This window comes from Mobula birostris, chromosome 9 (assembly GCF_030028105.1).
Source record: "Mobula birostris isolate sMobBir1 chromosome 9, sMobBir1.hap1, whole genome shotgun sequence".
NCBI classification, from domain to species: Eukaryota; Metazoa; Chordata; class Chondrichthyes; order Myliobatiformes; family Myliobatidae; genus Mobula; species Mobula birostris.
Window position 1 is genome coordinate 105575777 of NC_092378.1, and position 14284 is coordinate 105590060.

The 14284-nt window shown below is 39.0% G+C and overlaps 1 protein-coding gene across 2 annotated transcripts in view; it reads right to left on the reverse strand.

Annotated features, from left to right (window-relative positions):
• Window positions 1-10165, reverse strand: part of alg1 (ALG1 chitobiosyldiphosphodolichol beta-mannosyltransferase) — a 30748-nt gene extending 20583 nt beyond the window's left edge. The window contains exons 1-7 of one of the 2 annotated variants that reach the window (XM_072268539.1): window positions 9810-10164; window positions 8569-8649; window positions 7912-8015; window positions 7669-7817; window positions 3259-3348; window positions 1243-1353; window positions 869-990 (exon numbers count right to left, since the gene is read on the reverse strand). In XM_072268539.1, coding sequence (XP_072124640.1) covers window positions 869-990; window positions 1243-1353; window positions 3259-3348; window positions 7669-7817; window positions 7912-8015; window positions 8569-8649; window positions 9810-10077 — 925 coding nt within the window. In that variant the 5' untranslated portion in view covers window positions 10078-10164. Of the gene's footprint in view, window positions 1-868; window positions 991-1242; window positions 1354-3258; window positions 3349-7668; window positions 7818-7911; window positions 8016-8568; window positions 8650-9809 lie in introns of both variants that reach the window. The other variant, XM_072268540.1, reaches the window with a different exon arrangement.
• Window positions 10166-14284: the final 4119 nt, after the last annotated feature.

The window sequence follows — 14284 nt, forward strand, 5'->3', positions numbered from 1 at the left end:
TTTACTTGAATTTTCAGAAGGCCTTTGACAAGCTGCCACACGTGACTGATTATGGTATTTCATGAAAAATACTAACATGGATATTAGATTGGCTGACTGTCAGGAGGCAAAAAATAGGAATAAAGGGGGCCTTTTCTGGTTGGCTGCCAGAGACTAGTGGTGTTCCACAGGGTTGGCTTTGGGATCGCTTCTTTTCCCACAGGATAGGTTTCGGGACTGATTTTTTTTCCACGTTGTACATGAATGATTTGGATGATGGAATTAATTTCTTTGTGACCAAGTTTTCAGGCAATAAATCAGAACAATTAATCGGTCTGTGAATAATTTAATTCTGGATAACTGAAAATGAAGTTAAAAGGCTATGGAACTGGATGTAGGTGCCTGGAACAGGCTGCCATGGGGAGTAATGGAGACAGAAACTATAATGGCATTTACAAGGTTGTTGGATAGACACATAAATATGAAGGGAATAGAGGAATATGGATCAGATACAGTACAGGAGGAAGCAAATTAGTTTAATTTGTCATATATTCAGCAAAGACATTGTGGGCTGAAGGCCAGTTCCTGTTCTGTACTGTTCTATGTTCTTTTAGTTATATTGACATATATTTTAGAGAATTAAAAATTCTCTATCTTTTAAAATCATTGTACTTCCATCTAAAAGAACCAGCTCAGTATAAGGAACTTATTTATAGTTCATTGCTATTTGAAATCATTAATTGGCGCTGGTTGCAATCTTCATTGACGTCCCTCCATCACCTTATCCTGTTTCATGTTCATATAAAGATATTTAAACATTCAATTATTAGTATGCACAACAAGTAGTATTGTAAAACTGGCTATGTTCTCAAAGAAAAATCTGACTTACCTGTCCAGCTAGTACTGCTAAGCAATAATGTAGGTCTTCCTTGGACATGTGTGATATTTCCAGTATTTGTATTCAGTACAGTAAAGGCCGTCTGTTCCAAATTAGAAGGCACAGATTCGGTCCTAATTTCACAGCAAAAAATGTATAGTTTATGCCTTATAGTGTCAAAAGATGTGTCTGAAATAAAACTGTTGTATACTACATTATTAAGTAGATCTACTTGCTCAAGAAGTCTATTTTTGGAATTTGGCAGATAGAAAAGGCTTTCTGGTTCTATGTCTGATTTCAATTGTTTTTGATATAAAAATATCAAACACTGCTTAGCTTTTCTACTAAGTAATTAATAAACAAAAAATGTCACACATAAAACATACCTTGCTCTAAATGCGACAAAATCATTGGCAAGCTTCTTAAATAACTTATGTTGCAATTCTAGAGGAACTTCTCTGAAAATGGGAGATGGGGAATCATATAGTGTGACTGCCCTGTAAATGAAAAACACTTAAAAAATAAAGCTGAAACATACTCAACATACCACTGAAAATTAGGACAAAGATAAATTGTCTATACAAATGTCAATAAAAGCATGTAATTAAAAACTCTGAACTATATTACTACGCTTTTTACTATTCATATTTGGTATCTGGGTGACACTGACAGGACCAGCGTTTATTGCTCACCTATAATTGCCCTGAGAAGATGAAGGTGAGCTGCCTTATTGAACTGATGCAGCCCTATGGGTGGAGGTCCTCGACACTGCTTTGAGTATGGAGTTCCAGAAGGATAGGCAATGTACTTCCAAGTCAGGAATTTATATGGGATGGAGGAGAGCTTGCAAGTTATAGTGTTCCTATGCACCTGCTACCTTTGTTCTTTTTGGTGGTACAGGTTGTTGATTCGGGAGATTCTTTGTGAACAACTGGAAAGCATTTTGTAGATGGCAAACACTGCAAATGCTCTGCAGGAAGTGCAAGGAACAAACATTTAGGGAGTGCCAAACAAACAAGCATCTGGATGGTGTTATGTCTCTTGCGAGTTATTGGAGCTGCACTCATCCAGATAAATGGAGTAACCCATTACGTTCCTGACTAATGCCATGTTGATGTTGGAAAGCCATTGGAGTGTTACAAAGTGAGTCACTTGACTTGGAATACCCAGCCTTTGACCTCTTCTCGTATCCACTTTATTCATGAGCTGGAGCTTTGTTGTGGTAATGCCACTGAATGTCTCAGTAGGTCATTAAATGCCTCTAGTTGGATTTGGTATTTGTCATCTCATATTCGCATGAAGCAAGACAGACAACATTCAGGCACAGGCTGATAAGTGGTGCAATTTTAGTTCCCACTCATCAAACCATGCTTGAATTTGTCTCGTCTTATTGCATGTAGGTGTGGGCTTCTTCATTTGCTAAGGGTTGTGAACAGAATTAAACGTCGTGCAATTATCACCAAACACCTAACCTAATAATGGAAGGATAGTCAACGATGAAGCAGTTGTGCATTGAGTTCCGCCCTGAAGAACTCCTGTAATGATGAACTAAAACTACAATGACTGATCTCTGGCAAACACACTATCTTTTTTGTGCAAAGTATGATTCCAATAATTGGGGAATGTGATACCATTAAGTTTAATTTTACCAAGACTCCGTGATGGCATACTCGGTTAAATGCAACCTTTATACTGATCAATCACATTAACCTCACCTCTGGAATTCAGCACCTTGGTGCATGTTTGGAATGGTCTTGGCATAAACTAAAGTAGGCATCACTAGTATGTTAGGAAGTACTCAATAGCACTTCTTAATAACTAGAGTGAATATCAAGATACAAAATCTCCAGAGAAATAGAACTCAGGGTAATTCCTTGCAAGACAACAGAGAGGGCAGTATGAAAGTGTGAAGATTTAGTTTATTTCACTATTTACTACAACAGACTGCACCAAGCAGTTCCAGGGGCCAGATGTGGTCTGTGGGCTGTACATTCTGCACTTGTTTTACAGTATGGGTCATTTATTCTCTTCCATTTTATCTTAACCACTATCAGTTCTGGATAAATCCAACATCCAGCATTGCTCATCTCTACATTTTTAATTATATCTTTTCATACTTAACCCCACAACTTGACTTGATGTAGCAAGAAACTTTCCAAAAAGATCAGATTATTAGCCAGAAACTTTCAAATTTCGTAACTCAGCCACAGATTATGAGCAGTCCACACACACTGACACCCAATTTACACGATATATGAATAAATAATACATCTAATTATTTCCACCCAGTTAAAGAATGTATTAACTGCTGGGTTTACAAAACAGTAACAGAGAACATGCTTTAAGCAATTCAGTTGACATATATTATGGTCAAATATATTAAGCAAAGAATGCAGGCTCACTTGATCCTCCAGTTCACTCTCAAGTCTTCTTTCATGGCTTCAGTGACACACAAATTTGCATCAGACAGCTTACCAAAAAAATGTTCATACCTAATTAAAAACAAAATCATTGCAAATATTAATAACAAATCATCTGTGACAAATACATTAATCTGAACTTTCAAACATTATAAATATTTAAGTCATAAATATCTTTTTGGTGAGCAGATCTAAAGAATTTTAAATTCATGTTATTAAACATTTAAAATATGCCATGACAATGCCCAGAACCAGGGGTCACAGCTTAAAGATATGCATTATGCCATTTAGGAGAGAGAGGAAGAAATATTTCTGCTCTCAAGAGTAGTGAACTTGTGGAATTCTCTAGCACAGAAGGCAAATGAGGCTAAGTCATTAAATGTATTCATGGAACAGCTGAAAATATTACCAATAGCTAAAGAGATTAAGGAATATAGGGAGAATGCAAAAACAGGATAACAAGTTGCCATGATCACAGTGAATACCCAAGAAAGTTCAACAGCCTGCTGCTGTTTCTAATTTCTATGTTCCTCAGTCTCCTCCAATGACATTATTGAAGTGACTTGCTTTTTAAAAGTGGGCTCTCCTGCACTGGCCCATGAATGTCCAACTGGCAATTAATTTCTTTCTAAGACTGTTTACAAAATTAACTTCCAGCCCAAGAACCAGACAATACATATTTCAGTTGGTACAATATGCAGTTTTTAATCTCCCTTATATTATCCAAGTGGGTGCGGTGTGCAAGAATACTGTGAGCACAGCTCCAGACTCTAATTTTAATTTCCTCAGTAACCATACTGTATCCTATCCAGAACACATTTCTAAGCAACTTTTAAGTACGTTACCACTTCTAGCAACCTCACAGTGTCAAGGGATAGAAACTACTGCAAATACTAAGGAAGTCAAGTAGAGAGAGAAACTGAATTGACACTTCAGATAGATAACAGAGCATTGTTCTTTACCATCACTTTTTTAAGAATCCTCTTCTTCTGTGTAAAATATTCATTTAGCATCTCAACCACATCTTTTGGCCTCAACAGCAAATCAGTTCCAATATTTGTTTCTAATGGCCCTCACTGTTTCTGACAGACTTCTCACTGTTAATGATATAGATGACCTTCAGATTTAAAAAAAAATTTGCCCAAGAAGGTCCATAAACATTCAAGATTACGTGTGTACATAACTAACAAGAAACCTAAGTGGGAAATGTGGAATTTTGAGAAGTTCAGGAATGGATTAGCTGAAAGGGTGTTGGAAAAAGATTCAACAGTAAAATTTAAATAACAATCATATTTACACATGGGAAGTGAAAGGGGAAATTTGCTGACTAAAAGAGCAGAGGATGGGACCAATTAGATCTACTAAACCAGGGGTCCCCAACCTTTTGCGCAACACGGACTGGTTTAATATTAACAATATTCTTGAGGACCAGCCGACTGGGGGGGGGGGGGGGGGGGGGGGGAGGATGTTCAAGTTCACCAGTGCGTGACAAGGAATGAGGAAAGGTGCAGCTGACTCATATCGTTTCATATCGCCAAATCATATCATTTCCTCATGGCCCGGTGGTTGGGGACCACTGTACTAAACAACTGGCAAAAATTCAACCAGCTCAATGACCTCCATCTGTTGTGTGACTACTACTTACAACCCAGTTAAAGAATTAATGCATCACCCTTTAAAATGCAATAAAACCCAGAAAAATGTGATGCTATTAAACTATATCAAAGGAAAATGCACATAATATTGCCTTGGAAAATCTAAGAATTCAGTAAAGTAGAAATAATGCATTGCAAGGAAAGAGAAAGTAGAATATCAGAGCAGGCAAAGAAGAAGCAATAGAAATAAAAAAAAATGATTAGTTAAAAATTAATGTGAACTGCTTTTTGACTGAGACAAGAGAAATTCTATTGGGGATTAAGGAAATGACAGAGAAATTAAACAAATATTTTGTGCCTGCCCTTTTGGAAAACACAGAAAATCATTCACAAATAGTACTAAAGATTTAGAGTGGATGAGGAGCTCAAAGTAATTAGAATTAATAAAAATAAATTATTCAGACATAATGAGACTGAAAGGTGTTTAACAATCTCAGGCCTGATGACTTGTGTCTTCTGATTTTGAAGCAGATGTGTTTTTAAGATAATGGAAGCACTTAACTGTGCCATTTATTACAATTAAGTAGATTCTACAATGATTGAATAGTACAAAACTGTTTGTGAAAGAAAACACACCAGTTACCCTGACATCAGTCATCAAAAAATGCTAGCATCTTTTAAATGTATTATTACAAAACACTTGAGAATTATTAAACAGATTTGTGAAAGATATCATATTTAACAATGACAGATTTTCCAAGTTTGCAACAAGCAAATTGTAGAGAACATGCTAATATGGTTACCTGGAATCTTCAAAAGGCCTTCAACAAGAAGCCACAACTGGGATTATTTAAGAAAATTAAAGCACACTATATTGGAAATAATATATTAACTGGAATTGTAGTCTAACTAATAGATAGAAAGAATGGAAGTAAATTGTCGTTTTAGTTTGGGAGGCTGTGACGAGTGGTTCCTGCAGGAATCAAAGCTGGAGTCACAGCTGTTCACAATCTATGTTGTGATCTGAATGAGAGGGGTCAAATGCAATCCATCCAAATTTGCAGAGGGCACAAAGCGAGGAGGCAGAGTGGACTGCGAGGAAGATTCGGAGAGGTTTCAGGGGAGAAAAGTTAAGTGATTAAGGCAAAGATCTGGCAAATGAAATACATAGTAAAATGCATGTTTCCTCCTTCCAATTTAATAGGAAAAACATAATTTTTAAACAGTGAGAGAATAAAGATGTTGGTTCAAATACAGCCCAGGTTCCTAGTACTCAAATCACTATGCTAACATCCAGATGCTACAAGCACAACATGTGGTTTGCTGGGTTCCAGTAATCCCAACCCTTCTGCAGCAGGCACCTCAAAATATTGGAAAAATATAACCTATTCTATCCACAAAGTACTCCAAATTCACTGGGAAGAAAAGTAAACCAATATCAGCGTCCTCTCTCAGGTCCTAGTTATATTCTTTCAAATCCATTAGGCTGGCCATGACTATTCACATGCCTGACACCAGACTCCAAAACAGAACCATTCTGAATTTCGTCATGGGAAAGGAGTACCACACAGGGAGAGGAAAATATTCAAGGAGTCACTCAAAGCAACAGCTATGTTGACTCCTGGAAATTTCTGGCCCATGACTGCTCAAAGTAACATTCAAGATGATGTTGAGAACCTTCAGTCCACACAGCTGGAGCTCACAGAAGCCTTGCACAAACAATGAAATGAGAACACCCCTCACAAACCATCCACCTGCCTGCCTTGTCAGTCATCTTGCACCTCATCAGTGAAAGTGTTGTTCTTTCAAGAGTGACACAGGAAGAAATTTCTTCATACAGGGGATAGTGAATCATCTTCCCAAGAAAACTATGGAGGTTCAGTCATTATAAAACTTAGGTAAAGGTGAATAAATTTTATGCGCAAGGGTATCAAGGAACATGGAGTTAGTGCTGGAAGATGTCGCTAAGGTAAAAGATCAGCCACGATGTTACTGAATGGTCAAGCAAAGGTAAGGGGCTTGTGCTACTTCTATGTTCTTACGTCTTAGTTCATTTGTTTGTAATTTGTATTTGTGTGTAAGGTTCTCAGTAATATTAGCTGGACTGTTAACTGTTAATTGCTTATTACAAAATGGCTTCTTGTACTGTTAACTGCTGAGCAAGGGGTTCTCTGTGGCGGTATGTTTGGGTTATAATTAGAGATAAAGGAAATTGTATTCGTTTGCTAGCCAATGGAAGTCATGTTCTGCTGTCTTGTATATGTGTGTGCTGAGCTGAGGATCGCGAGCTTTTTCCAGAAGGCGAGCGGGGAGGACGGACGTGCGGGAATGGACCGCGGTTCCAGGGCGGCAGATACCAGACCTTGGGGGTTTGGATGGTGGCTGGAATCTCGGAAGGACGTTGTGGATGGAATAGGAGGTGTGAGCTCCAATGTATTAAAATACTATGTGCACAAGACTGGTAAGTTACTTATGTGGCGCCTTTTCTTTTAGTTGTTGCTACTAACCCATAACCAAAAATTACTATAAGGTATAATTCTTTATTCACACTTGGTATATTGTTTGATATTTGTGTCGAGGCTGATCATTGGGTACCTCACACCGTATCTGCACCAAAGCATTTGGACTGTTTGGTGGAGTTGACGGCTATTCACCCTAGGCAATGGGAATCAGTTGGGGTTAAAGGCTTTACATGTGCAAAAGTATCAAGCTTACTGATTCTTCAGATGAAGTATACAGAATAGGTATAATAAGATGTTATATCAAAATTAACCATAGAAAATATTTCGATACTAACCATTTGGCAATCTGCACAATTGGGTGATGAACTCCATGAGTCAGTCCCATAATGGTGTAACCGTAATTATGCCAGTCAATGATAAATTTACTTCCTCTTAATAAACATACTGCCCACACAGCTGCAATTGCTGGGAGGCCTGGAGGATTCTGTATGGAATTATCAAAAAAAAACATAGAAAATTTAATATCAGTTTATTCAAGTAATTCAGAGAATAAAAAACAACTAAAATAAACCATTTACCTGCAGCAGCATGTAGGATGGTGGATCAACTTTTAGGAGGGCAAAACATATTTGCAAAGCCTGCACTACCACCTTCACCCCATATTGAAAAATCTTTGGTCCAACTACAAAATATAGAACAATAGTTTGTAAACTGATTACAGAATAATTTAACATACCTGTATTTCAGAGATACTTTGTTTTAACTATAAATTTAAGGTATAGAATATATGTATTTTGATAAAAACTTACTTTGAACTTTAGATTACAACTGAGCAATCACCATCTCTGCAGCCACTTGTTTTAAAATACTAGAACCCAAGGAACCTGTTGGCTTTTAGCCCCATTAGTTTTTCTTGTACTTTTCTCTAGTAATAAGAACTGTTTTAAATTCTGCCACCCTTATAATGCATTGTTTATCTTTTATTTTTGGATTTTTTTTTTGAAGTGTCTGGTGTCATGAAGATCAATCCACTGCAATTATTTAACATGGCTACATTGTTGTATTAAATCACCATCAACAGCTGAAATAGAATTGGTAGCTCAATGATTCCCAAAGTGGTTATGCTTAAATCCTGGGCTTCTCTGTGAATGGCTTAAGACTGGTGGTTCACAATTCAATCCATACACTTCCAAATTTAAATGTATAATTTGTGTAACAAAGATGACAATACTTACATTTTGTTGCTGTTGTAATCTCTGTTAAGTAGACAATTTTAATCTTATCATTATGTAAAACATCTCTATGAGGTTTTGAACCTGAAAAATATAATTCAAACTCAGTATTTTAAAAAATCGAGTTATTACAGATTTGGATAACATAAAGATATGTAAAAGCACCAATAATATACTGGAGAAACTCACAGGTTCATCAACGTCAGTAAGAAAGGAACTGTCAATATTCCAGTTGAGATACTACACCACAGTGGAGAAAAGCAAGTAGGATAGGAACAGTTGGATGATACCTGGACCAAGGAGGGCTCAAAGATAACAGATAGAGCCAAAAGGTGGGGAAGAATAGCCAGGAACACCAGTGCTGGAGGCTGACACATAGCAGGGAGAAGTGGAACCCAACAGGGGAAAGGATTCAATGGGTGAACTGTTGGTTAGTAGGTGGATGGTACCAAGAGTTGGGCGAGGGGGAACAAATGGAGGAACTATCAGTGGGGGGGGGGGGGAAGAAAAATACCGAACTCAAGAACTATGGCATGGTTTATTTAAATAAATTCAAACAAAACACATTCAATACAAATGGCTAAAGAGAAGCTAATCAATTTATGAGGTTTCAACTCTAAAGTGTAGGTGTCTGGCAATGTCCAAATGTTAGAAACATTGCATTTTAGATTAAACCTGAGGAAAGTCCTGTTAACTCTTTACATAACAATAATCTAAACTAAAACAGATCAGTCCTCATCACAAATGCACCTGTGGGAGATGACTGAGTCGCAAATTTGCTGCCACATTTATAGCAGTGATTGCAGTTCCAAAGTACTTTGACATAAGGGGATTTTGAAACATCCGTTCCTGAAAGATGTGAAGTAAATGCAAATCATTTTATCCATTACTCACAAGACATGAGGACAAAAAACACTACTGAAATCACTGGCTATAAAGCATCTTTATAGACAATTAAATGTTTAAGATATTATCTAAAATCGCTTGCTTCTGATGATTTACAAATGACATGTGTTGCATGCAGTTTTTATATCAGTGCGTCAAATTAAGTAGGATGGACTTCATTGGTTCAAAACAACCTCCAGTTATTCAAATATAAGGATTAAGATTAATTTAATTGAATGACTAACTGCATTTGACGTTGCTTAAATATCAGTCTAAATGTCTGAGAATTAATTTGATTTTTTTTGGTCAGATATCACAGTGGATTTGAATCCGGCAGCCAGCCTTCCGAACGGACGCACCGGGGTAGCCGACTGCAGTGACGCTGAAGCCGTGCCTGGCCAGAGACAGCGAGTGGTACAACATGCGGGGGCTGCGGCCCAGGTCCCCCATGACCAGCACACACACAGCCCTGCGGTCGACAGCTCCCCGCCGCCGGGATGCCCACACCACCGGGACCGAGACCAGCACCAGCGCCGCCCCCACGCACAGCAGGCACACATCCGCATCAGTAAAACTGCAGACGGGGACCACGATGAAGGCGGCGAAGAGAAACCATAACCCCGCCATGGCAACAGGCCGACCGGCGCTACCACGTCCTGACGCAGACGAGAACTCAGCTGTAAATCTCGCGAGTCCACACAGCGGCCTGGAGGAGGCGTTGAGCCCGAGCCGGGCTCTGGGCGGCGGAGGCAGGCGGGCGCACGCTTCGATGGTTTCCTCTTTCACCTTCTAGTAGGAGATCTGAGGGACATCGAACTGAAACGTTTTCTTTGTCACGTTTCCATCACTGGCGCCCGACCTGTTGAGTATTTTTAGCGTTTGATTTTCCTTCAAACAGGCTGACTTCTGTAAAAAGGGGAAACGAGACACCTGAAATATGAAATAAAAACGCAAGATGCCGGAAAGTTCAAGCAAGATTTGTGGAGATTCAAAGTTAAAATTGCGAGCCGAGGACCTTTCATCAGAGCCAAGAAAGTTATAAGTTGAGAAGGGTGATTGTTCCTGAATGGAAGGAAGCCATTCTACCTGTTCGGTCCAACCAGGCAACCCTGCACACTCCCTTCCTCCCAGCTCCATGCATCTCTGCAGATTCCTTCAGCAGACCCCTTTTGAATGCTAGAACTAAATTTACCTCCACTACTGCACTTGGGGTGTTTTCCTGACCTTAAGCACTGGCCATATAAAATGTGCCTCTTAGTTCTTCAAGCAAACATCCTCATTTTACATTCCCCAGTTCACAAAGGAATTGTTTCTGTCTACCTTATTTTTCATGATACCTCTACCAGATTCCTCCAGTCTCTGTTCCAAGGATAATAATTCCACATTATTCAGTTATCTGTGGAAGTAAAATCTTCCCACTTTGGTAAATTTATGTATCATCGAAGCCTTCCCAACTGTGCTGAAGTTGGATGTTACAGCATAGCCAGCCATAATAAACCTTTTATAGTTGAAGTAATGTTCTACTTAAAAAAAAATTGTCATGGCTTCCATTTTCAGAGGCTTGTTACAAGTAGGGTGACACAATAGGGAGAAATGTACAGAATTCACAACCATCGATATCGAGTTGGGGTTGCACTTTAAAGAAGCTAGTCTGACGTGGTGACATTTAGGTAAAAGTGTTTTAGCGTGCTTTTGTTGTGTAGGTTTTGGAGTTCAATAACAGATGTTACGGGTTTCATAACGTTTAATGAAACTGGTAACACCTTTTATCACGATGGATCAGCCTCTTAAAGTTGAAACCCCAACGCGATGGCGGTGGTTGTGAATGATATACATTTCTCCCAATTATGTTACCCCGAACAAGGACTTTGGCAACAACTAATTCTCATAAAACACAAATAAGAGAAAATCTGCAGATGCTGGAAATTCAAGCAACTCAGCAGGCCAGGCAGTATCTATGGAAAAAAAGTACAGTCAACTTTTTGGGCTGAGATCCTTTGGCAGGTATCCTTGCTAATTGAGTACCTATCAACTTCTGTTTTAAGCACATATACTTAATAACTTGGCCTCTTACAGTGGTCTGTGGCAATAAATGCCACAGATTCACCACCCTCTGGCTAAAAAAAAAGCTGCCTCATCTCCATAACTTTAGAACTACATTTGCGTTTGAACATTTCATTAGATAAGATGAAAATAAGCAATATGATTCATCACAATGAAAAATATGCCTCACTCAGATACTTTAATATTGTTTTAATATTGTTTTCATTTTACTTTTCAGGAACAACGGTTCTTACTAATCTTGTGAATCATTTCACCACATTGTTTACCACTTCACCTATAATGTTTACCATTAGATGAGGAAAATGTGAATATTTAAATATTTATTTTTATTTTATTAACAGACATTTTTATTAATATTTATTTTTGCTTAATTGCAGATGAATGAAGTATATAGACACCCAATTTAAAAATAAACACCAATAAGGTTGTCAGTAGCAGATGGCAGTGTGGCCTCAGGCAATAACTCCTCACATGCTGAATTTAATCTTTATATTGTTCTATATTCCCATTGATAATGTTTCTGAAATACAGAAATTATTCAAGTTACAAAGGTGCCATCAACAAGATTGCATCATCAAACACATCTTTACCTCCTCCAACTTTCCTCCATTATTCCCTTGTCCATTCATCCCTCCCAACTAATCCTGGCAAATATCCCTCCAAGCGACTGAAGTGCTACACCTGTCCATTCAACTCCACCCTCACCTCCATTCAGGGCCCCAAACTTTCCTTCCAGTTCACCAGCAAATCTGTTAGGGTCATCTATTGCATCCAGTACACGTGATGCAGCTTCCTCTACATTGATAAGATACGACATAAATTAGGGGACCGCTTTGTCCATCAAAAGTGGAATTTCCTTGTTGTCAACCATTTAAATTCCTATCCCCATGCCCATTCTAACACGTCAGTCCACGGCCTCCTCTTCTGCCATGATGAGACCACTCTCAAAACGGAGGATCACCACCTCACATTCCATCTAGGTAGCCTCTGACTTGATGGCATAAACATGGGATTCTCTTCCAGTAATTAAAAAAAATCCTGCCCCCTTTTCTCTTTTATTCCCCATTCCAGCCTCTCATCTCTTCTCTTCACCTGACCCTGGTGCCCCTTCTTCCCTTTCTCCCATGGTCCAATCTCTTCTCCCATCAGATTCCTTGTTCTCCACCTTTCCCACCTACCTGGCTTCACCTATCATTTTCTAGCTTATCCTCCTTCCCCTTCCCCCATTTTTTCATTCCAGCATCTTTCCCCACCTTTCCAGTCCTGAAAAAGGGTCTTGGCCTGAAACGCTGACTGTTTATTCATTTCTATAGATGCTGCCTGACCTGCTGAGTTCCTCCAGCACTTTGTGTTGGTTTGGATTTCCAGCATCTGCAGAATCTCTTGTGTTTAAAAGTGCAACTTGACAACTTCCTTTGTGGAGAGGTGTATATCTTGGACTGTTTTCTCTGGAGTGTCAGAAGCTGAGGGGTGACCTTTTAGAAAGATACACAATTATGAGAGGCGTAGATAGGGTAGATATGGTCTTTTCCCGAGGGTGGAAATCTTAAATACTAGGGGACATAGCTTTAAGATGAGAGGGAGAAATTTTGAAGGAGAGTAACAAGCCAAGTTTTGGTTTTGCTTAGAGAGTGGTGGGTGCGCTGCATGGAAGGAGATCCAAAAGCAGCAGGCACATGAATATGGAGGGATACAGAACATGTGCAGGCAGATAGGATTAGTAAGGCAGACAATAATATCAGAGGATACCAAAAGTTTCTTCAGTTACATGAAGTGTAAAAGAGATGCAAGAGTTAATGATGTTTACCACTGTAAAATGATGCTGGAGAGGTAGTGATGGGGAATGAGGAAATAGCAGACAAACTGATTAAGAAATTTTGCATTAGTCTTCAGTGTGGAAGACACCAGCACTATGGTGGAAGTTCCAGGTTTCAGTGGCCGTGAAGTTAGGATTACTATTGGGAAATAAAAGGTCTGAAGGTAGGTAAATCACCTGAACCAGATGGTGTATACCCCAGAGTTCTGGAAGAGTTAGCTGAAGAGATTGTGGAGGCATTAGTAATGATCTTTCAAGTATCACCAGATTCCGGAATCGTTCCAGAAGACTGGAAATTGCAAATGTCACTTCACTATTCAAGATGGGAGAGAGGCAGAAAAAAGAAAACTATAGGCCAGTTAGTCTGACCTCAGTGGTTGGGAAGATGTTGGACCTGATTGTTAAGGATGAAGTCTCAGGGTACTTGAAGGCACAGGATAAAATAGGCCAAAATTACCTTGGTTTCCTTAGGGGATAATCTTGCCAGACAAGTCTTTGGAATTCTTTGAAGAAATACCAAGCAGGATAGACAAAGGAGAATTGGTTTATGTTGTGTACTTAGTTTTTCAGAAGGCCTTTGATAAGCTGCCACACATGAGGCTGCTTCATCAGCTCAGACCCATGGTATTCCAGGAAAGATTCTAGTGCGGATAAAACAGTGGCTAACTGGTTGGAGACACAGTGGGAATAAAGGGGGCCTTTTCTGGTTAGCTGTTGGTGACGAGTGGTGATCCACAGGTGTCTGTGTTGAGGCTGAATCTTTTTACGTTAAATGTCAATGATTTGAATGGTGGAATTGATAGCTTTGCTGTAAAGTTTGCAAATGATATGAAGATAGGTGGAAGGGCAGGTCGTTTTGAGGAAGTAGAGAGGCTACAGAAGGACTTGGACAGATTAGGAGAATGGGCAAAGAAATGGCAGATGAAATACAGTGTCAGGAAGTGTATGGTCATG